The sequence below is a fragment of the Betta splendens genome, chromosome 9, assembly GCF_900634795.4.
Source record: "Betta splendens chromosome 9, fBetSpl5.4, whole genome shotgun sequence".
In the NCBI taxonomy this organism is placed as follows: Eukaryota; Metazoa; Chordata; class Actinopteri; order Anabantiformes; family Osphronemidae; genus Betta; species Betta splendens.
Window position 1 is genome coordinate 11,717,248 of NC_040889.2, and position 24,015 is coordinate 11,741,262.

The following is a 24,015-nucleotide window of genomic DNA, read 5'->3' on the forward strand; positions in this document are numbered from 1 at the left end:
GTAACACTGCTCTTGTGTAAGGGGTTACGTAACGGCTTAGTTACCTCCTACTGCGTTGGATACTGGATTTAGGTGCTCCTTTGCAGCCATGCCAGGGGTAAAATACACATTTCTGGTCCACAATAGACTAATTTCTTATTCGTAAACTAGTCACAAGTACTCTTATAGCAGCAGCCCTTTAACACAAACAATATGTGCTGGTCTATTCAGTAAATAATACTGAGTATCCAGTTGCGGAATTGGTCTGTTTATGGAACTAAAATTAGCATAAATACATAACTACAGTGAAGGTAATAATAATTAAATGCTTTTGTGACGTGGTAGAATACGATAGAATTTAACGCTACTCTGTTGGTTTTAACGCCAAGAGGAAACGATAGGAAACAAACAATAAGGCTACTTTAAACAAAACCTCTAGATAAACACATTCCCACAGCTGACTTCACTTGGACAAGATGAATGTGGTGATAAGCAGCCATTTGTTTACAAGCTATTTACCGGACTAGTTCAACTGTTGTGGAATATCGTGCAAATTATATCTAACGTGGTAGTTTGTTTTCTATTAAATGTCCAGTTACGAGTATTCTCCAAATAGCGCAAGTTAAATCCACGTCGTCAACGACAGGAATAGCAGAGACTTGAGGAGCCATTTCCGTGGACGCGCGTTGGCACGGTCACGACGCCCCTGTGACAATGGGAGTGTAACCCCGCAGTATGTGGAGGCGGAGCACGGGGTTTAGCGAAGGGAGGGAGGGGTGGGGGGTTCGTGGGGGAGGCGGAGTCTCGGCAGTCCTGGCAGGGCCGCCATTTTTGCAAAGGGAAAAGAGACTGGTTTGAGAGGATCTAATTTCTAAAAGTCGCCGTTGACTAGGGCACTTTTAACGGTTTCTAAATAATTTCTAGCCGAATATCGGTCCCGCGTAGAACAAGAGCCCGCAATTTTTTTAAAGGAAAGGACTCTTTATAGGACAGCGCTGAATACAAACATTTTAAAGCTTTGCTAGGGATCCGCAGTGTGTGGACAGAAGTATTGTTTTGGTTGTGGAAGCTGTGTGGAAAGCGACGGGGGTCTTACCCAGGTCCCCTTATTCGTTGTTCAGGTCTTCCAGAGTGAACATAAAACGGTAAGTAAACTGCATTAAGTGTTGGTAGTAGGGTGAGCACAAATCCGACCCGAAAGGCTATTGTTGGCTTTAGTTAGCTGGCTAGGAACATCATGCTGGTCCTGGCTAACGTAGTTGTACTATCAGCTGAGTTTGCCTTGCTAGCTAACTAGCTGATCAACACCGTTACTTCAGGGCATAAAGGTGCCAGGTACTGTTTCGTTAATATTTGTCTTAAAAATGACAAGAGCTAAGCAGATGACGTAGGTTTCCAATGTAGGCCCAAGTGTCAAGTTGTCAAGCGTATCGCCAAGAGACCACTTGCTAGCTATTGCATGCTACTAGCTCAAATGAACGTTAGCTTGACACAGACCAAAAAGGGCTCTGACTTTACGTTGATAGTGTAGCAATATGCGAGGGGTCATACGCGGGTATACGCTAAGCGTTATCTACAGATGTTTCCGGCTAACAGAAAACATTTGCCACGCTTAAAGCAGCATACTTGTGATTAGCCTTCAACTTCGCGGTGATCGTAAGATGAAAACGCTGCAGTGTAATTCCAAAGCCATAACGTGTAACGTCTACGTCCAGACCCAGTCAACAACTGTTACATTGCCAGTAGTGAACTTGCCCTCTAAAATACGATATCATTATTATTTGCACGTTGAGCAAATATAAGTAGTCACAGGGGACTTGATGTATAGTTTCACACAGTGAGACTGCGCCTAACATTGCGCACGGTTTGATCTGTTGTATTGTAAATAAAGTGACCTAAAAATCGCTACTATCCTTTTGCATTATAACCGCCATTGTCACCAAACACGCAAGTTCTTTTTTGGACAACCGACGTTGCCGTTCGCAATGCTGTCACCCAGCATGAAAACAATAAATATGGCATTAGTTACAAACTTGAATTTGTCGTTGTGACTCGCACCCTGTTCGCACAGACAACTGGACATTGTTTCCGTTTGGAGAAAATACAATACTAGAGAATCTAGTATTGTATTTTCAAAGTCCGAGAACAATACACGTTTACATGCAACAGATATGAATATGTCGAGTCTGTTGTGTCCTTCATCGCTTAAAACAAGACCAGCTGTTAAAATAACTTACATGCCCAGCTACATTGCGCAGTGATCTAATAGCCCGTCGAGCTTGCTGTTATGATCAGATGAGATCACGAATCGATCAAATATCAAACAACGACCCACTTAAGTTTTTTTGTTATAATTTGACTCAAAAGTACTTTTCAACATTGCTCAATTTAGATAGAGGGTGTATTTGGTTCAAATGCTGCAAGCGTGGGGGAGGGGGTGTTCCACTTGGGTATCTCGCCCCAGTCATACAATTTGTAACTCCATCTCGATAGGCAACCCTTGCCACGCTGCAACTATGCTGGCGCAATCGGCTGCGTTACCCGATGTTAAAAGTACCACATTAAAGTACCATGGCCTCAGGATGCCCCGATCAGTCATATTTCCATGTTGCGGTCGCTCTTTGCAGTCTCCGGCGAGCCGTATTAATTAGCTTCTTCTGTGACGGTGCTAGCTTACTTTGGTAGCTTTAACTCTGCGCATTATGCCGTTAGCATCCGCTGGATACCGTTAGCCTTATATTTTCCTCTGCATTGTTTTCGTTGGCCTTCATTCCCTGCCCAGTGTTGACAGGGATTCGGATACTCAACTTACAAACGTCAATTTTAAGCCAAGACGCGCTCAGATTGTGAGGCTGTCCCGAATACCACTACCGTCACATCTAGCCTGCTACATTTTAAGAGGCCATTGCTGCCTGTAATTGCTAGCCGATTAGCTTCCAGGCTCTGCTTTTCGACGACTTGACAAAACAGCCTAATTGTAACAACACAGAGACTGTACCGACAGCGTGATACTTAAGGCAGAGTGTGTGAAAGAGGCGTTTGACTGCGTTCTCGGGGGTTTTCTGTCCATGGCGAGGCTCCCCCGGCCACACGATTGTCTCGCCGTCCCGAGAAAAGCGCTACGAAAATGGCGACAGCACCAGGGTGTTGTGGTAACATAATAGCAACGTTGTGCCCTCCACACCCCTATCGGCAGGACTGACTGCAGCGCCGACATTCTCACTGGGAAGCAACTGCATAACACATGATTTTTATTTTAGCTCTGCTTGGCCATGGCAATAACGACAGTCAGTACAAATCATGTTCGGGTGATACTGCGCCTTTTGATGCCGTTGTGCGTAATCTCCAAAGGACTTGCATAGTATCCACGTATGCGTCACCGCTTGTGCTATTGCTCGTGTTTCGTGTAATTTTGTCCGCTCGGACGTGGGGATTATTATTGTTTCAGCAAAGAGACAGAAAACGCGTAGCCCTTTTTATGCACCAGTTCGTTAGGGATCACTAAGAGACGTTTACTTTGTGTTTGCCAAAATATGTACAGTGGTCTGTTCTTTTGAACTACATCACCTGCATTCATCGCTGATACGTCGTGTAATGTTCTTGTCAGTGAAACACAGTAGATGTGAGTGAGTGTGTTAGGTTTGGCTGGGTAATAAATAGCATTGTAATTCTAAAGTTGTGTGTTGGAAGTTGTGTATTGGTAGTAGGTGTGTACAGCACATTTGAACACTGGAGTAGCTGGATATTCAGTGTGCTTCAGAATGCCAAGAACGTCACAGGAAATATTTAGTTTTGATATTTATAATTCTCAAGGTAATCTGAAAAGACCTTTCATATGACCTGAGCACAACCTTACTATTCACTGCTGGCTAAAATAATTTTGCTCTTTTTGAGATTTAGTGCCTTGTAGTCTTTCAGTGCCTTTTGTGTACATCTATTATGCTGCTCAGTCTATCAACAATAAATGAGATTTACATGACTATAAACATTAGTCTGGCTGTACTGTAGAGGTGTTGTAATGTTGACACCTCTGTTCTGTCAGTGTTAGCGTAATAAATGTGTCTTATAAATGTCCCTGATTGATTAGAGAATCTGTCAGTAGCAGGAGTACAGCAGAACACGTTCCCTGAAGGCTTGCAACAATAACATTTTGTAGAAAGGTCAGGTTCAAGTCACTGCAACATTATCCATCTCATGAACATCATTAAAACACCTGACTGGTCTGTACAGCTTCTGTTGATATGACAGTCATTTGTCTTTGGATACGCAGTTCATAATAGAACGTGGTAACAGGCCTTCTGCTCTATCAAAGGTCTATTATTGCTAGATGAGACAGGGCCCTAATCAGTTTCTGCTACATAATGCACACAATCTCCAGCCATCTTGCTTTTTCTTCTAAAGGAACACAAACCTCTGTCGTCATACTCGCTACATTTTCTCTGTACTCATTATAATCGAGCCGGCAGTGTTAAATACCAGTGTGTGTGCCGAGTTGCCCTGTGCAGCAAATGTGTGTTTACATGCTGTGTTGACAGAGGTGAGTTGCCACTCCCTCTCTGCTGTAGGGACAGAACGCTCTGGCAGGTGTCAGGGAGACGAGGGCGTCTCGGATGACACCTTTCCTCTCCTCCTTACCCAAGACAGAGCGTTACGTATGATCAAATCCCAAAACCTGAGTACGGTGGGGTTTTTTAGTGTACTCAGCAGAGAGAGCGCGAGAGACAATAGATAGTCAAGCAAGTGCACAGGATGTCTCCTGGTATATTGACATATTGATAGGTCAGATGAAGGCCACAGACTAATCAGCATCCTCTTTTGCACTATAGCTACACTTGAAAGACTTCCTCTTTGTTTTTGTGCCGAGACCTGTCTCCTGACAATGAACGCCTCACTGATACAGTAACACTTCAGTAGTTTTAAGTGGTGTCTCTCTAGATACACTCCCGATCATTTGGGGTTAAGCTGTGTAGCTGTGACCTGGTCTCTGGGGGATCTCACTTGTGTGGTACCCAGACCCAGAGAGACACAGGCGCAGCAACCTGGCTCTGGGGCCCAGCACAGTCACATGACATCCCAGCTGGGAGGAGAAGCCAAGGCTCAGGTGACCTGTTTTTGTGCTGCTAGCTGGGCCGTAACAGATCCCTCTTTAAACTAGCAAGCTGCTCTGGGACAGGTGGCTTTAGGGCTGCAACCCTGCCACACACCTATGTATATTACTGTGTCTTAATTAAAATAGTGTTCATGGCTAATAACGTGAGGCATGATGGACCTTGATGTTATTGATGTAAGAAGTTCGTACGTAAAATTAATCAAACGTGGCAGTAGTGGGATCTGAGTGGCTCTCAAGGTTTGTACTGTAGATGCTGAGTAGCCTTCCCTGTTTTCCTAGTACACATATGGACACATTCATAGCTCACATTTTCCACACTGCATTTTCCAGATGCTTTAATTTACTGCCTGCTGCATATGTGGCTGCTTGTCAGTCCCTCCTATGCTTTACCATTCACGTCTGTGGTCCAGTGGAAGCAGGAGAGCATGTGTGCTCAGGATTCTTACCAACAGACATTACTCGGACAGGAGGGCTGCCCCAGCTTTGCTGTCGGACCCTGTTTCAACCCAGTCCTGTCCTGAATGTTGGACAGAGCACACTGTTTGGATTTTCTTAAATGATTTTGAATAGTTGTTTGTTGTACCACACTAATTATTTGTATCCTATCACCTCACAAACTTTCCAAAGAGCCTAAAAACTGCAGGAAAGACGATGTAATGCTGCTTCAATGATGACCACTTTGAAACCAGTGTGAAATTAATGTGTAACCACAAACGCCTATATCCTGGATGTTGGTCCTCAGCCTTGCCTTGCAGGTCAGCATCCCTCTCACCTCTTCATCTCACTTTTAGTGGGACTGATTGTACAGTCTGGTGACGGTACAGTTCCCAACATGGCCACAAATTAAATGTGACGCTCTCATTCATATCCCTTCCTGTATCAATGTATAACTGCACCTTCAGGCCGGGTGCAGAGCGAGCGCCGGCAGCCGTGGGCACTCTGATTTATTTTTATTTTTTTTAAGGATAGAGCAGATGCAATATGTCCCCGTGTGGCCACTGTGAAAGGGCCTACATTCCATCTGGGTCATTCCTCCTGTGTCCATGACTTCGTGAGAGTGTTTTATCCATTTGTTGATGAGCTTAGTCACTGCAGCCAGCAATGACGGTGGTGTGAAGGCACATCAGTTTGGCAGGGGGTCTGTGAGATACAGTTGGAATCTCTCGTTTCTGTTGCTCCTCCTACTTATCGAAAACATAATCTGCTGAGACTTGGCTGTGAAAACAAGAATGAAAACACTGTTACACATAGAGCAGTGGCAATAAACTGAGGAGAAAGGGAAGCTGCCGTCTGTAGTGGCGTGGTTCGAGTATGATGCTGTGGGTTTTCCCTCCCTGACTTCAGTGCAGATCTGTCTTAAAAGGACAGTTATTCCCCACACAATGACGTGACTGTGTCCCCTCGCTGAGGGAGGGAAGGAGGAGAAAGCGAAGACTGGGTTACGTTATGTGCTCCACTCTGCCACCCAGAGTCTACCCAGGTCTGCGCTGTGTAGCGTCACTGTCAGACAGATCCCGTGTACACCTCCCCCACCCTGCTGCCCTCAGAAATGGAGGGGCTTGGATGAATTGTAAAGCTTCCTACAGTGCAGGGGAATCAGATTTAAGGTGAGCAGGTTTAGCCGAGCAGAGCGCACAACATACCTAAACCAATTTAATCACGTCCAGTTTACCATTACCCACATTTCCTGGATGTCTGTTGCACCGCTTCCTCTCCCCTGAGCTTGTTCCCCTTTCCCCACCCCTCACTCTCTCGTGTTTCCATAACAGCAATGGATTTGGCTTAAGGTGGCTTTAAATGGTCTCTCCCGGCCTGCTTGTAATTAGGAACTGTGTCTGCGACACTCCCCATCCCCTCCGCTCTGCATTACTGTCTCAGGTTTATTTAGGAAGTGCACAGGGGAGGGAGAGAAATCCGGCTGGGTGGGGAGACGGGGCACAGGAATGGGGGTGGTGTTTTTTTTTTTTTTTTTTTTTCTTTGGCTTTTTTCCTTTCTTTGGCTGTGTTTCTGCAGGCTGACGGACAGCCCATCTAGAGGAAGTAGGAGGAGCAGGCAGTAGCAGTCACAGCACAGCTCAGATTTAGTTAGGAATGCTGCTGTACTGTACTTGTTTTTCTTTTTCCCAGCCGCCTTTTGTCAGCCCTCAGCGTGTCTGACTGCAGTACAGTCCAAGTATGTTTGTACCCTGCTGTAGAAGCCTCCTATTAGAGGAATGTTCGAAGGGGTATGTGTAGATGGGGAGGGCTAACGCTGGGAACGTGAGCCTGTGTGGGCATTCCTTAGTAGTGACAGCAGGATACCATAGATGAAGTGGAGACAAACCTAGTGATGAGGGAACAAACGGGCTGTTCCTAGGGAAGCCATTTACCAGCACTAAAACATACTGGGCCTCTCAGATAATACAAAGGAGGGTGCAGTCTCATTTCAGTACTTGCTTTTGGCAAACTGCCATATCCTCTCTGAAAGAAAGTGTTGTGGTTCCATCAGCTTCCACCATGAAATACCCCCTGCCTTTGATATCAGCATGCTGTTAACCCACTCTTGTACACACAGTCGGATGGGAATCTGAAAGATCAGTACCTGAATCATTCAGAGTCTTCCTCCTGTTAAACCAGGTCTGTGAGCTTAGTTTCAGTATTTAAATATCTGAAATTACTCTTGCAGCTGTTTTTCTTTTTTGAGAATAAGTTCTGAGTGTTTGCCTGACAGAAGGAGCCGTCAGCTACCCTGATAATGACATGCAGCCTTGGTCGAGAGGACCATGGCATGCATGCAGACCTGCATCTGTCTGAGTGCTTTAGAGGACATGCTTAGGACGGAGCGGCATGCAGAGACAGGCTCTGCTGTGACTGTGTTGTTCCTTGCCAAGTGTGAAATATGCCCATACTCGATATATGTCACATCCTTGCTTTGTAACCACTCTCCCAGCTACACCCTGAGCCGTGATCCGAGCCTTTGTGTTTGGCCCCGGCGTGCATGAGCAGGCGGAGGTGTGACCTCCAGCCCATTTTGTCTCGGCATCTGTCCCTCCTACTAATCCTGCTTATCAACAGAGCTCTGCGTATCAGGGGCAGCCACACTGACACATATGCTCCTGTCTGGATTCACACTGGCCACAAATATATGGCTTGATATTTCCATGTTCAGTGTTTTTTATTCCAAACAACCATTCTGCACCCCAACCTAAAGACCAGTGTGCTCATTGCTTGACAACTGAAGTATTTACTAATTATCTTGGTTTCATTGCTGTCTCTCTTGTTAGTGTTGCTCATGGAAGCAGCTTAATGTCGCTGAAATACATGACGTTCCATCTGTGAGCATTTTTAGAAGGATATGATTCCTCAGGACAGGCCAGTCGTCCCCATTGGAGGGGGGGCAAAATGGCCTTTATGTGGTTGCGTTTTCTGCCTCCTTTCATGGCGTCTGGCTGCTCTGTTTTCTCTTGCTCCCCTTTGTGGAAGCTTCCTCACAGTGCAGTTCTCTGCGTTCCTGGCAGACCGTGTGTAGAGGTCGCTTTAGTGCAGCCCACAGCAGCAGCTCAGGCTTCACCTTACAAGATCGAATCCTCTCGCTTTTCATCAGTCAATAACCCAGCTTTGTCAGAGGGGAAATTCCTTTCAACCACTTCCCTGTCAAGCACTGTTCATGGTCTGAAAGTATGAATCATGCATTAACATGTGCTGGAAATACCCAGTTTTCACTATGATTTGTAATTTCAGGTTTGATATTTACTGGAGCCTTTCAAGTGCTTTGTTCATGGAATGTAAGAAATGTCACATTGTTTAGTTGATCACCATTTAACGCTAGCAACAATCAAGCTACACAATTCTAACCAGTGGTGTTTGTTCCTCTTTCTGTTGTCTGTCCTCTCTTTTTGTCTCCTTCCTTTCTGTATGTCTAGGCCTTGTGGATGCACTTAGATGTCTGCAATGACTGCTGTGGCTGGCATGCCTCAGTGTTTTGGACTCCCATTCTCTGGACTCAGTAGGACAAGAACTGATCAGCAGAGAACGTCATGAGCATAGTCATCCCAGTAGGGGTGGACACAGCAGACACCTCATACCTGGACATGGCTGCGGGCTCAGAGTGAGTAACACAGGCGAACGCCTGCAGCGTTCACTCCTCACTTTATGCCCCCTCACCTCCGTCCCTCATTTATTCTTCTATACCACTTTTGTCTTTTATTTATCTCTAAGATGTTCATGCTTCTATTCTATTCCTTCATTCAGTTCTCTTAACAAATCACCTTCCCCATGTTTACAAGCCGATAAAAGGAAAGGCTTCTCCAGACACTGGGTGGACTCCGTTTTCATAGACTGATCTAATGCCCTGCTCCATCTTGCCATTGATTATACACATGACTATTCTCGGCTGCTAAGCACATCTGCCCATTTGTGTGTGTGTGTGGTCTGCCTCTTTAAAATGATCTCTGAAGCATGTAAAGATACAGCAGCGTGATTAGCCGTGATTCTTTTCTAATGCTGTAGCTCGATGGGCGCACATGTGTACGCTGCATTCAGTAAGTGAAGCAGAAATGGTGCATGAAGCCATGGCAACAAGCCTCCTATTGCCCCTCCTCTTGCTTTCCTATAGTCTTGTCAAGGACATTGCTGTGGCTTTTCCTGGTCAAACAAATGAAGCAAGAGGTTCTTGTATGACTAAAGAATAACACACGTCATCAACTTACGGAGGGGCTCCTGTCTCTTTAAAAGAGTGAGGTCCCTCCCCTCTGCCTTCATCAGAACTGTTGCCGTGACAGCTTGTGTTGCCATGGTATCTGCCCCTCGCCTCCCTCACTCCCCTCTGCACTGCGCAGGGCCTGTTGCCATGGTCACTGCCCTGAGTGACTGGTGGCCCTCATGTAGCTGTGGCATCTCAGTGTCCCAATGCAACCCCCCCCCCCAACCCAGTCCCACCTCTCCATGCCGCCACCAGGGGTAGCCCTAAGCTCCGCGTCTTCACTACCCCTCCTGCTTTTCATCCATGTGTGTTCCTGCTATAGAAATACTAAATACAAGCTTGATAGGGGCCTCCAACCTCAGGTCCTGTCCAGAGCACAGCTGGTCATACGCACATGCACACACGCAGCTCTGCAGAGTATTGTTAGTGCACGAGCCGAGTCTGTAGCAGAGGGGCTGGCTCCTCACCAGAGAAGCAGCGTCACATCCTTTCCACATCTCCCTGAAGTCTGCAGCAGTGTGACCAGCTGCTGGCTAATGCAGTGTGTGTGTGTCAACAGAGCCTGCGCACACGCGTTGAAAGAATACGTAGTGTTGCCATGGCAGCGAGTGGGAGCTCTTGAGGAGCGAAGGCGTTGCCTCTGGCTGTTGAGCGTTGCTCTTTTTCGCTCCTGCTGTTGATTTCTCCATTCTCCACGCTCGTCCACTCCTCATCCTCTCTCAGCAGGTGTTTGAGTTTTGAATGACATCTGTTCTGTTTTTAATTACCTGACATTTATATGCTATAAATAGAACACACCTGTGTGGAACTGGATGTTGTTGCAAATCCCCTTTAAACCCATTCCCTGTGTTCTCTTAAATGTGCATAAAACTCAGACTGTGTTCTTGTGAGAGCATGATTACGGCAGGCTTTATGTCTTTACCCCTACTATTTCTGTGGACTCCCACTCAGAGTGCAAAGACATGAATGGAATGATTCCTTCAGGTGTGCACGCATTGAAAAACACTCACTAAACAAGCTGCCTCACTTGTTTCCCCTCTGTCTGTAAGTCAAGGGCAATTCTAGTTTATTCTCTGAAATCTATGAAATAACTTCAGCCATTTAGCTCGATTTAAAAATCCGTACAGTGTGTAGACTTTGGCCTGGTTAATAATTAATGGTCAAGACTGTGGGATTTTTTTTAAATACTCCTCCTGTCTCTTAATTCGGGCTCTTTCAACATACTTGTACATGCACATTTGCCTTTGTGGCAGTTTATGTTCACAAATACACACCTTGCCCTGGATCCGCCTCCATACCTCATGCACTTGCGTTTTCACTTTGACAGCAAGTACTTGATCGGCAATACACACAGGAAGTGTTGCACACTGCTCTTACGGCATGCAACAAGCGCAAAAAGGCTGAGGAGAGCTCAGGCAGGTACCGTATCGCCACTTTACCATGGGGAACTCTTGAAAAGGAGACGAATTTAAAGTATGGGGCAGTAAAGGATAAAGAGAGGCAGAAGTAGAAACTTTGTTTCGCTAATTTTGTTAACGTCACCATTCCAGCTGCAGCTAAGCTAGCTAAAAAATTTTAACATGTGCTAATGAGTCTAGTTAATTTTCCTGTACTTGTTATTTAATAAGGTATGAATAACTTCGAGTTGTTAAGAGACGGTGTAAAGTTGAGCAGAGCTAGACGTAGTGAAATGCTGCGTGGCCTGTTCAGTTCTGATTGTCACATGTTCTTTTGTACCACCTAACTTGGGAAACCTGAGAGCTTACCAAGTATGCTTAGTATGCCTTTCTGTGTTATGCCCTGTTTGTGGAAAATTGCTGGCTGTAGCCCTCATGGGGGGCTTGGCGTAGGGTGTACTATTCTTTTATTCCTAGCTACATTCTTCCACGTTTTTGTATGTCTCTGCTTCTGGCAGTTGTGTATAAAAGAGGAGGATCTGTTTTACGAGAGTGAACTATTGGCACATGTGTTTGTCTGGCTATCAACTAAAGCCTTTATCTTACAAGCAATGCCTCGTGTAGTGCTCAGTGTGTCTGCATTTGTTCTTCTCTTCCTTTATTCTGTCCCTCATCTTACCTGACTGTCTTGTCTCGTGTCGTCCGTTTTACCAGTTGCACTTCCCTCTTCTCTAATGCCTTCCCTTCAGAAACAGAAGAATAGATTAGCCATGTCATAATAAGGGTGGTTTGTGCTCAAACGGCCAAACAGGCTCTCTTCAACTGCGCTCTGTTCTTGGGCAAAGCAGATTTACTGGTTTGGTGTGACTAGGCTCGAAAAAATCATAATGCTTTGTGTGAGTGAAAGGAAGCACGTTTCTGATATCTTGTTGGGGTTCAGGGATCAAAACACAAGTTATGTTGACATTTATTTGTATTTGTCTGTCTGTCGCAGTGACACAGCACTGTGTTGCCGTTTGTGCGATAGCCTAGTACTGCCCTGAACTCTTATCTGTGTCAGTCTCATAAACATAGTATCTATACTCACGCCACAGCGCCTCTGTCATCAACAGTAGCTTCACTACTTCCCTGCTCAGCCGTCTGATTATTACAAGCTTCCTCACAATGTTGGAGGGAAATGATGCACAACTTGTGTTTACTTGTGCTTTGAGAATTGTTCTGTGTAAACTAATGCGTGTGTTGTGTTTTGTTGCCCAGCAGACCAGAGTCGGTGGAGGCCAGCCCCGTGGTGTTGGAAAAGTCCAGCTACCCACATCAGATCTACAGCAGCACTTCTCATCATTCCCACAGTTACATTGGTCTGCCTTATGCTGTGAGTACTCTCACTTTCTCACAATTAGCTCCCATAAGTTAAGCCATTCACCTGAGGTCAGCGTGACTGGCTGCCTCATGGGCAGAAACAGGACAATGTTCTGTTTCTGCCCGTCATGGGTTCCTCAATCTGGTTTAGAAGACAGGAAATTAGATCTGTAGAGCTCCTTTAAAATTAATCAACTTCTATTTTAACAATAATGTAATTTTTTGTTATCATTAATATTAAACTAACACAATTCCTTTTTTGTCAGATGCGATTTGTTCTTTTGTAATGAGTGTTTGGACAAAATTAGGTCTTATCTAATAATGCCTGGACTCTCTGAATATATTTGTTTCTATTTTTCCCTTGATGTTGTGTAGAATAATTATTCCAAAGTCTAAAATAACATTAGCTTTGTTGAAATGTATCAGTTGGGAATCACATGTCTTTCAAATGTTATTGCTGAACCTTTGTTTGTTAACATTATTACAGCACATTTACTTACACAGCTTGACCCACATATCTTTCATCTTCCTATTAGGACCATAACTATGGGGCACGGCCCCCACCTACCCCGCCGGCCTCCCCTCCCCCCTCCATGTTGATCCGACAAGGAGAAGGAGGGTTGTTTGTTCCTGGGGGCCAGGACGACGCATCCAGGGGCACCACTCTCAGCACCTCAGAGGATGGCAGCTATGGTGCCGACATCACCCGCTGCATTTGCGGCTTCACCCACGATGATGGTTACATGATTTGCTGTGACAAGTGCAGGTAAAGAGCCTGCTTGACACAAGAATTCACAAGCTGTGACCAGTACTAACTGCCCTATGTTTAAACCATTGTTTGTCTCTCACAAGGTAATGGTTTACCAGCAGTTTTATGATCTTATTCTGTTAATGAGACTGGTCTCTAATCCTGTCCTAACGTGTTACTTGAGAAAAGCTTAAAAGTTGATCAAAGCTCTTTTTCTGTGATTCTCACAGTGCCTGGCAGCATATAGACTGCATGGGCATTGATAGGCAGAACATTCCGGAGACCTATCTGTGTGAGCGCTGCCAACCACGACACCTGGATAGAGAGAGGGCCATCCTGCTGCAGACCAGGAAACGGGAATGTTTATCTGGTGAGACCACAAGCCTACCCACATACATACGCAGGCTCAGTTTGGTTGTGACAGAAAAAATGAAATGTGAAATGATGAAATGAGGCGTTAGAATTCTACTTTCTTCCCCATCTTTGGCTTCTGCTTTAACTGGCTTTCTTGCTGCAGTAAATGGCCAGCTTGTTAGTGAGCGGAGCAGGTTGTAGGCTATGTCAGGGTAACGCCTCCTCCCCCTTCAGGCCACTCAGATTTTGTTCCTCCTGCGCCTGGGATGCACTGACACCTGCTGGACATGTTGCAAACAATCACTGGCTAATCAAGTTGTACATGCTGTATAACTCCTGTATTGCAAGTTGGTTAGTACTGTTTGTGTCTTTGTGGGTTCCTCCCTTGCATTACTGAACTGCTGTATTATCTTTGCTTTTGCAGATGGGGACACGAGTGCTACAGAAAGTGGAGATGAAGTGCCACTAGAGCTCTACTCTACCTTCCAGCACATGCCTACCACCATTACTCTGACTACTGGGCGCCTTGGCAATAAGCAGGCTGATAAAAAACGTAAAAAGAGTGGCGAAAAGGAGCCGCCCGCCTCCTCTGCCCGGGCTAAGAAGGTCAGCTCTAAATTAATAAGGAAACCGCTTCAAGCATATTAAGTTTTATAGCTTTGGACTTTGATAAAGGCTAAAAGTTCAATTTCTTTACTCTATGACAGGCCTTTAGAGAGGGGTCCAGGAAGTCGTCCAGAGTAAAGGTAAACTCACCAAAGCAGCACAGATTTACTGTCCATATTGTTCCTGCCAACAGGAAAGTCATGTGTAATGAGTATCGTTACTTTTTAGGGTGCAGCCCCAGAGCAGGAGCCAAAGGAGCACCCGTCTCTCTGGGATTACAAGATCAAAACATGGATGGAGCGCTACGAGGAGGCTAGCAGTAATCAGTACAGTGAGGACGTCCAGGTCCTGTTGCGCGTTAAAGAGCAAGGCGACGGCAAGAGCCTGGCGTACAACACACACCCAGCCTCCTTTAAACCACCCGTAGAGGTACGATACCATATGCCACTGTCATGACATGCACACACATCACCTAATACTTTCATCCACCCATCATCTCTGCTTTTATTGGTTAATCATTACATGTCTGGATTCATGACTCATGTTTGGCTTTTTTTGTTTTCAGAGTCAAGTTCAGAAGAACAAGAAAATCCTGAAGGCGGTCCGGGACTTGGCCCCAGACTCCCTGATCATTGAATACAGGGGAAAGTTCATGCTTCGTCAGCAGTTTGAGGCAAACGGCTATTTCTTCAAAAGGTCAGGATGCTGGTGACCCATCACACTGTTATTTGTTTTATTGAGTAAGCATTTTGTGATAAACATTGTTCACTTGAGTTTATTGTCTTTTCATTTTCAGGCCATACCCATTTGTTTTATTTTATTCTAAATTTGATGGACTGGAGATGTGTGTGGACGCACGCAGTTTCGGCAATGAAGCGCGCTTCATCCGTCGCTCCTGCACCCCTAACTCTGAAGTGAGTAAATGAATGCTTATTGCTTTGATTATTAAACCTACCTGTAATGCATAGTCACAAGCAATTCTTTTCTTCTGGTCAGGTGCGGCACGTCATTGAGGATGGCATGTTGCATTTATACATCTACTCACTGAGGCCTATCAGCAAGGGCACAGAGATCACCATCGGCTTTGATTTTGATTATGGCAGCTGGTGAGTTGTCAGTATACAATACATGTAGCACAGTAAAAGAATTCCAGCTTAAAACTTAATGCAATGCCTCTTTATTCTATTTCCAGTAAGTACAAGGTTGACTGTGCCTGTGTGAAGGGGAACCAGGAGTGCCCAGTGCTCAAGCACAATCAAGAGCCCACAGAGAACCAGAGCTCTGGAGGCAGGCGCAGAGGGAGTCGCAAGGACAAGGAGGCAGCCAGAGACGACCTGGGCCAGAACCAGAACATGGGGGTGGATGGCGAGGGGAAGGGCAAGAGTGTAGGAGATGGCAAGCAGAGAAAACTCTCTCCTCTTCGCCTCTCCATCTCAAACAACCAGGCAAGCATCTCATGAAATACACCCAGTCCACGAGGTCCATGCACGCACATCAGTTAAATGGTCTTTGCATGTGTTCTCCATCGTCACTGTTTGTAACTTCACATGCTCCTCAGATTTGTTTTGTCTTTTTCTCCCAACTAATAACGAGCATAGTTCAGATTTCAGTGCCACTTATTTGCACAGACAACAACATCATCTTTGAGTTTTAACTTTAGTGTCATCTATTCCAGAGTAGCAATTTCTAATTTTCATGCCCAAGCCACATTGCTGCAGTTTGTGGAACTCAGAAAATTCTTTTGGCGTAAAATTGCATCTAACAATGTGTTGTTTCTGTAGTCCAGAGCGTTGGTATGTAACCCTGGAGAGATACAAGAAAAATGTAATGAGGAGCTTAACCACCAGCTGCTGTAACATACAATAGGAGGGCACTGTTTTCATTTCAAAGCACATCAGTGTGTTTAACCAAAGAACAGTTTGGAGCAGGTGTCTGTTGTGCACAGACTGTCCAAAGCTACTTTCCCCGTATCCTTCAGGTCACTTTTCCCCCGCTCTTCCCTCTCTCCCTCACCTCCCCTGTCCTCCACTCTTACCTGTCTGTAGCCAGACTGAATGATCAGCCATGATAAAGCGCCATACCCCACTCTCCCCTCCTCTTACAGGATCCTGAGTTATATGAGGATCTAGAAGACAAAACCTCCGTTAGCAATGAAGTAGAGATGGAGTCAGAGGAGCAGATTGCAGAGAGGAGGAGGAAGATGGTAAGTGTGCAAAGCTAGGGACTACAGCTTTTTTGCTATGCAAGCCACCCAGCGGAAAACAGTAAACTAAGGGGCTTCTGGTGCTCTGGGTGTGGACTACATACTTGCCTGCTAAGGAGGCTTTAGCTTTGATAGGAGCAGCTCTCTTCTGTTTTCCATTAAATACCCTGCTTTCCATCACTCATCTGTTGCTTTATGCTCAGTCTTTGTCTGTCGTTACGCAGCAACATTGATTTTTCACACTTTAATTTTTGTCTTGACCATTCGAGAAAATGATGGTACTTCCAGTGCCACAAGATTGTTTGCCCCATCAAAACCAGTATTGTCACAGGGTCTCCTGAAACTGCCCCTCAGTGTGAGTATAGCTTTTCTCTCACCTTCATTGTGGCCATGAGTTTAAAACGGCCCATTACGGGTTCAGCCACTCTCCCCTCCGTGTGCCAAATAGCCTTATGTCTCTTAGAGATGGGATCGAACGTACACAAGCTTGGTACACGCTGATGCACACACTGACTCACACACACACAATTACCCTGCAGTCAGCTTCATTTCACACAGTGGACCTAAGGTGTAAAGTGCTGACTCATCTTGGCCAACGTACAGTTCTGTTAATCGGCTAGAGAGGGATAGATAGGTGGAGGGAGGGGCTGTGGAGGGTAGAGCCTTGTTGCCAGGGCCATATTGACTTTGAGAGATCCAATAGGCTGCCTCCAAGGGAATACAAGAGAGAGAGAGAGGGAGAGCTCACTGCAAGCATTCACACTGGCCATCCAAGCGTAGTAGATGCTGGTGGGAGTTGTAAATCTATGCCACGACTAGGTCCCGGGACGATGACGTCCGTCTTTGTAGTCTATGTCAACGTGACTTCCCTCGAACCAAACGTTAGTGTGACTAAATGACTATTAGTGCTTGATAGTACTGGGAGGTGACCAGTTAAGGTGCTTGTGTGGTGCTGTACAGACTGATAGTTGTGAGTGGTGAGATCGCTGGAGTAGTATATAGCGTCTCCCCTGCAGAGCACCATGGTACGTCACATTGTTAAACTCATCAATAGTAAACTGGAGAGGCTAGTCCAGAATTGTCCAGTGTTTGAAGCTTGTTTGAGCGGACATGTCTCTGCTAAACTGGGCTGTCTCTTTATTGAACATTCAGGCCAACCCAGCGGAGCAGTCCCATCTCCCTGTCGGGGCGGCTTCCAGCTGGAATGGACTGAAACGCAAGGAGGTAAACTTGACCCAAACATATTTAACCCCACTCCACCCATCTTTCAGTCCCCTTATCCCAAATGTTTGAGGTAACTGGTATAAAGGGCCACTAAATGTCCCAAACCCAACCCTGACCAATGCAGAGCGTTTGTCGTGCTAGGTGGAGCACTTTTGTTTGTGGTGGAGGTAGCCATTGGGACCTGGAGGGACATGTGGGGCACAAAATGCTTACACACTAGACTGGCTTAACTACAACTGTTGGGTGTCCCAGCCACCTCTTTATCTCACAACTCTTTCCTGTTGCTTGTATGTGAGCGTCTCCTTCGTTTTTCTTACTGTGAAAACAAGGGGTCACTTTCTTATGTCTGCGCTCAGCTAGAAAGTCTTTTGCTGTGTAGCACACATTAACCTTTTGAATCGCTACCTCTGGGGCTCTGTGGGTGTCTTGTACTCCATCAATTAATGCGCCTCTTCCATCTTGCTCTCGTTCACCCCTCCTCCCAACCCCACGTCTAACCCTCTGCAGACACGGGAAGAAAGGAAGATGGAGGCCATTCTGCAAGCCTTTGCTCGCATGGAGAAGCGAGAGAAACGCCGGGAGCAGGCTCTGGAGCGAATCGGTAACGTCAAGTCAGAGGTTGGAGTTCGTAGTGACATTAAGGAGGAGCCTGCTACTCCAGAGACTGCAGATTCCCCAGCTGTCGTGCAGGTGAGAACACAGATTCAAAAACCCTCTTGTTTGGTGCAGTTTGACTGTTGGGTAACAAATACTTGAGCCGCTGCCGTTAGAAGCCCATTTCACGCATGTGTGTTGAAACTTGTGTGTACATGTATTTAACATTGCTTTATTTACATAGATTTTAATACCTGACTGTGCTCTTCCAGCCACTGCTGGAGGTAAAAGAGGAGCCAGGACTAAAGCCAGCAAAGGTCAAAGGCTCGAGAAACAGGAAGAGCTTTTCCAGAAACCGTACACACATCGGCCAACAGCGCCGGCGGGCTCGTACCATCAGCACTTGCTCGGACTTGCCCCCCAGCTCTCCTCCTGAGTCTGTGGAGCCCCTGGCCAGTGAGGCACCTGAAGGCGAAACACCCACTGCACCAGAGCCAGAGGCCATCGCTTCTCAGGCCCCAGACAGCAGCCCTCCACAGAGCAGCTCACCTGCACCCGACAGAATCCGCACTGGGAGCAAGAACTTCAAAACTAAAAAGGTAAGCTTACAACCACTATGTAAATGTTTGAATTTTACCATCCCCTGTAGTTTGTTTGGCTAAGTCATGTTAAACTCTCACCAACAGCACTTTGTGAGTGAGTGGGTGGGAGAGAAACAGCAGGACCGTGGCGCAGTGCGAACTCCTGAACCAGCCCCAGAGAGGCCGCTGCGGATAAGCAGTGACCCCGAAGTACTTGCCACACAGTTGAACGCCCTCCCAGGCATGGCCTGCTCGCCACAGGTCTACAGCACGCCCAAACACTACGTGCGCTTCTCATCTCCATTCCTGGCAAACCGCAGCCCCACCACCCCTGGAGTCCCCACCGGGAGACGGCGATCCAGAGAAATGCCAGAGACGCCGCCAACCACCGGCTCCTGCAAGAAGGTACAGAGTCCTGCTCCACAGATACTGAGTTTGGATCTGTCAATGCAATGTGACGCGTGTCTCCGACTAACTAAATGATGTATCTCTTGCAGCGATGGTTAAAGCAGGCTCTAGAGGAGGAGGGTTCCACCAGTCCAGCCAGAAGGCCTAGTCTATTCACGCCCAGTGAGGGTCCCCTTAGTCCTTCTATTAATGGAGACTCTGACAGCCCTCTGCCCTGCAATGGAACCTGCTTGCTACCAGGTAGGTCCTCCATTACAATTGAATGGTCATAAAAATCTGTATACTCATCACGCTTTCAGAAAAAAAGACTTAAGAAACCCACTTTGCAAAATGACTTGATTTTAAAAAGGTCCTTCATTTACTTTTTTTCCAGAGTTGCCCACACCTTTGAAAAAGCGACGGTTGAGCCCACTCGATGCCTGTATGTCTGAGAGCTCCACACCGTATGGTTCCCCGTGTGCTACCCCCACCAGGGCAGACCAGTCGGAGATGCCTGCAACCCCCGTTTCACTGGCTACCCCACCACAGCCCCGGACAGAGGAGCCAAGCACAGACATGCTGATCATTACCTCAGCACAGGCACTTAGTGCGCCTCAGGAGGTAAGTCTGCCTCTGTCCAATACTCTAAGAATGTTTGCTCAGTAAAAAAAGTTAAGAGCTGGAACAATGGACCGTTTTTGGCTTCACAGAGTGAATCTTCAGTGGAGAGCTCGCCAGAGGTCAGCCGGAAATCCAGTGTGTACGAGGTGAGTCACAAATCAAAAAACAAACAAAAAACACTGATCACAAGGACGACTGCTTGACTTGATGCCAAACTTCTATATGATTTTTCTCTGATCAATATTAGTTAGTATTAGTATGACTGAAATGAATAATATAGCTAGCACATTTAATTTAGCTACTGTACATTTCCAATTGTTTTGGGTTTAGCTTCACAATTAATAGGAGACAAAACTGAGCTTTTGGTTTAAGTAGCAGCTGCAGGCATTTGATGTTGCTCCCTCTCTGCCCTCTACACAGGCCGATCATCCACCATCGTTGGTCTCCTCTCCATGCATTAGGGCTCCCAGCTCAGAAGCACTATTAGCAGAAGCCAAGGTGTCTGTTCCAGAGAGCCCGCCGCCTCCACCTGTAGAACCTATGGACTGTGGTGAGGACGGGGCTGAAGGTGTGATCGTAGAGGGCAGTAGCGAAGCCTCTTCGTCTGCAGAACCATGTGCTTCCTCTTACCCTGGCTGGATAAAAAGCCCAGAGCGAGGACCGGCTGCAGGAGCGGGCCTCACCTTTTCCCCAGTCAACTCAAACTTAAGGGACCTTACCCCCTCACACACCCTGGAGCCTTTGGCAGCTCCGTTCAGGCCAGAGACAGCAGCTGGGACTGCAACAGGGCCCGCAGCAGGGACGGCAGCATTGGGTGCCTCCCAAGTTCCCTTCAGTGAAAGTCAGGGGCAGCTCTTTTACCCCTCATCTGAAGATGGAAGCTCACTAGGCTTCTCGCGCTCGCTTAGCGGAGATGGCTCTGGCGAGGGAGGCGGGTCGGCACAGAACCCGCCACAGAAGAAAAAGGTGAGGAACTGCAGTGCTTCTATCAATTCACAAGAATGAGTTGACGTAAAAATGAGGAGAATAGTCGGCAGCACTCTTTGCTTTAATAGTAAAGCATGTGAAACTGATGATGTTCGTTTGCTCTCAGGTTTCCCTGCTGGAATACAGGAAGCGTCAGCGTGAAGCCCGTCGGAGCGGCTCCAAGACTGAGTGCAGCTCTCCTGTTTCCACTGTTCCACCTGTGGACGCCTTCCCCATCACGCTTGAGATCACCAGTGAGCCTCCTTTAGCGTCCGCTCCCACAGTTCTCTGCAGCAGCACCACGACTCTGAAAGAGCCTCAAGCAAACGAGGAGCCAGAGACGGCTGGAGAGAAGGAAGGAGAGGGACAGTGGTATGTGAGGTTACATACCTCCCAGGCACATTTCGCTGTGATGCTATAGTGCATCGTGTAGTATAGAGACGTATGTTAATTTGTTCTGTCTCCTGGTTTTCTCCTCAGGATGTCGTCAACTTCTGTGGAACAGGCCAGAGAGCGGAGCTACCACAGAGCTCTGCTGCTCAGCAAAGATAAAGACACAGGTGAGACACTGATGGACTCATAAACTGCATCAGCGGTTCTTTTTACACACCTGTGTTGTTAAGCGGCCGTTTAAAACTGTCTGGTCACTTTTTCTAGATGGTGAAGCAGAAGGGGGTGATACGCCTGCCCTGCGAGACTGTCCATCGCCAAGTCTTCAAAAGACCCCAACTCACGCAGTAAGTCAGCAGAGGAGGCACCCTGTAGAAAATTAACCTGCGTTGACTGATTGAGCATCTAGATCTGTTGGGGAAACTTACCTTATTTGCTTCTCCTCACCTGCAGCCCTGCTCTCCTGGTCCTCTTTCTCAGCCTCCTAGTCGACCGGCAAAGGACGAAGATGGCGACGGCCAACCCCGGACCCCCAATCCGACCAGCCAGCTACCAAGCAAGTCTGCAGGACCCAAGCTGACCCCAACCAAGCTGCATCCTACGCCGCTGCCCTCGTCTCCAGTCCATTACGGCGGACCCTCTCTCCTTCACTCTCCCAAGCCTCAGCCTCAGGGCTCACCCTACCGCAGCCAGAGGGCGCTGTTCTCTCCTCAACCTCAAGCCCAGGCCCAGGCTCAGACTGGCCCCTCTCCTTTCTCCCAGTACAATGCACAGAGTGCTCCTCCCCCACCTCCTCCTCCCCCACCGGCTCCACAAGCCTCCACAGCTTATTTCCCCAGCCAGAGCCCGTCACCTGCCGGACCTTTCCCTGGATTCAAGCCTGCTGTCACACCTCCCTACCCTCCAGGCTCTCAGCCCCTGATACAGACACTTCCCCACAATGTGCACTATCAGAGCTCATCTGCTCCGCCACCACCTCCTCCACCACCTCCACACCCCATGTCCAGCCCTGCCCTCCTGCATGTCAATTTGCAGCCTCCTCCCATCCAGCAGCATCAGCTCATGCTGACCACTGCTCCACCACCACCACCACCACCACCACCACCACAGGGCCAGACCTCCCAACAGCAGCAGCCTTCCACTGGCAGCACCTTGCTGTCACTGACACCTCCACCCCCTCCTCCTCCACCCCCCCCCTGCCCCCTCAACAACTGCGCCAATGCAGCCTCACCACTTTCAGAACTTAGGGGGATTTCAGCCAGGATTGCTGCACCCCGCTGCTGCTGCAAACCCTTCAGTACCCCCATCCACGTACCCCCCACCCCTACAGCAGTCAGGACTGCCTCCCCCTCCTCCTCCTCCTCCCCCCCAACAGACTCAACAAGGCCAGCCCCAGGCCACTGCCTCCCAGATGCCTTCTGGGACTCGTGGAGCTCCTGCGTCCTCGACCCCTTTCCACAGCTCGGGGTACCTGAGCACAGGGTGGCACTGACCGCCCTCTCTGCCGTCGGCCCCGGCAGCCCCCCCAGAACTCTGCGTGAGACGGGCGTGTACCATAAGCTGTAGATATGTTTTCTATGTACCTGAACACATGCCAGTGGAAAAACAGCTGATAGTGGGATAAAGGGGTACTTTTTAAAAAAATAAACAAGGACAGAAAATTTTAGAAAAAGGACCGAGAAATCCTCTTCACAGCGAACTGTTTAATAGTGAAGATGGATAATCCTCCCCGGTGCTCATAGCCCTCTCTCTGGCCTCCCTCTGTTTTTATATGTCCTTCCTGTGATGTAGAGGAAAGTTCTCTGTTCTGCGTCTTGTTTGGACTCCAGTTGTAAGGTTCCTGCACCGGACATTCCAACCTATTTCCCTCCTTCACCTTCCTTTTCCTTTGTCAGTTATTCCTTTTACTTCCTCTTTGTCTGTTGTTGACTACACCATTTATTTGTTTTAATCTAGTGGCTCATTATAGCAATGAGAAAGCTTTTTGTATAGAGAAAAAAAACACAATTATTTTTTTTATTCCTCTGTCTAACAACAAATATCTGTTCACCGCTGCAGATTCAGAAAAGAACCATTTTTGGGAGCCTGCCTCACCAACCTGGGAGGCTGCACTCGTGTGTGTGCGTTTGTGCGCGTGTGTGACTGTTTGCGTGCGTGCGTGCGTGCGTGTTCATGTAAAGAGTGCTTGTAGTCTTCAGAGGTAGGAAGAGTGGTTTTGCCCACAGGTAGGAAGCTAGCGGTTTATTTTTGAATATCAATGGTTATTTGTAGAAAGTGTAATTTAATGTATAGGTGGTTACTCCAGCTTTCACCAAGAACAGGTTGTAAATATTTGCTTCTTTTCTTTTCTATGCTTGTACAATTTGCTCCCATCCCATTTTGAAATATGGTTGTAAATATGAACGCTCTTCTTGGCAAAGCTGAATGTTTCTGTGACTGTAGCATTATTTTTATTTTATTTTTTCCTTGTATGGACTCTTCAACCTTGTCTTTTTTTATTTGTGTGTGTGAGTGTATGTTCGTGTTGAGGGGAGAGACTCACAGACACTGCACTGGTTGGCTATTTTCATGGTTCATTATAATAAATCACTGTAATGACAGTTTTATACTACTTTTGTTTTGACGTGTCTCTGGGAAAATTTGTGCTGCCATCTCCACTATCGCCCATTCAACAAATATCCGCTCGGGTGTTTGCTACGAGACTGGAAAGGTTGCAGTACTCAAGGCTGGAATTTCAGCAGACAATCTACTGTTATTTGGGGAAGACTTCCTGTTCATGGTTATCACCAGAAGCCACACACCCAAGCATAATTAA

At 47.0% G+C, this 24,015-nt stretch overlaps 1 protein-coding gene across 7 annotated transcripts; it reads left to right on the forward strand.

Annotated features, from left to right (window-relative positions):
* The first annotated feature begins 779 nt into the window (after nucleotides 1–779).
* Nucleotides 780–23,811, forward strand: kmt2e (lysine (K)-specific methyltransferase 2E). Of its 7 annotated transcripts, XM_029160664.3 has the most exons (26): nucleotides 780–1,124; nucleotides 8,810–8,853; nucleotides 8,992–9,176; nucleotides 12,425–12,539; nucleotides 13,063–13,292; nucleotides 13,505–13,644; nucleotides 14,053–14,234; nucleotides 14,336–14,374; nucleotides 14,463–14,663; nucleotides 14,800–14,930; nucleotides 15,031–15,148; nucleotides 15,231–15,340; nucleotides 15,427–15,679; nucleotides 16,339–16,437; nucleotides 17,590–17,661; nucleotides 18,169–18,351; nucleotides 18,528–18,854; nucleotides 18,942–19,241; nucleotides 19,334–19,484; nucleotides 19,618–19,844; nucleotides 19,934–19,990; nucleotides 20,265–20,810; nucleotides 20,938–21,182; nucleotides 21,291–21,370; nucleotides 21,468–21,547; nucleotides 21,654–23,811. In XM_029160664.3, exons 3-26 carry the CDS (start codon nucleotides 9,106–9,108, stop codon nucleotides 22,764–22,766), a joined length of 5,070 nt encoding a protein of 1,689 aa, XP_029016497.1. In that variant the 5' UTR covers nucleotides 780–1,124; nucleotides 8,810–8,853; nucleotides 8,992–9,105; the 3' UTR covers nucleotides 22,767–23,811. The 7 variants fall into 7 exon arrangements, with proteins under 7 accessions (XP_029016497.1, XP_029016496.1, XP_029016498.1 ...); XM_029160663.3 differs by lacking the exon at nucleotides 8,810–8,853; XM_029160665.3 differs by lacking the exon at nucleotides 8,810–8,853 and having other exon boundaries at nucleotides 12,428–12,539.
* The last annotated feature ends 204 nt before the right edge of the window (nucleotides 23,812–24,015 follow it).

What these genes read in the sequence shown, in the direction of transcription:
- kmt2e (XM_029160664.3), top strand. Translation starts at nt 9,106, where the DNA reads ATGAGCATAGTCATCCCAGTAGGGGTGGACACAGCAGACACCTCATAC. An exon ending in ACATTGGTCTGCCTTATGCT is followed by an intron (nt 12,540 to 13,062) that starts GTGAGTACTCTC and finishes TCTTCCTATTAG; the next exon opens with GACCATAACTATGGGGCACG. An exon ending in AGAACTTCAAAACTAAAAAG is followed by an intron (nt 18,855 to 18,941) that starts GTAAGCTTACAA and finishes TCTCACCAACAG; the next exon opens with CACTTTGTGAGTGAGTGGGT.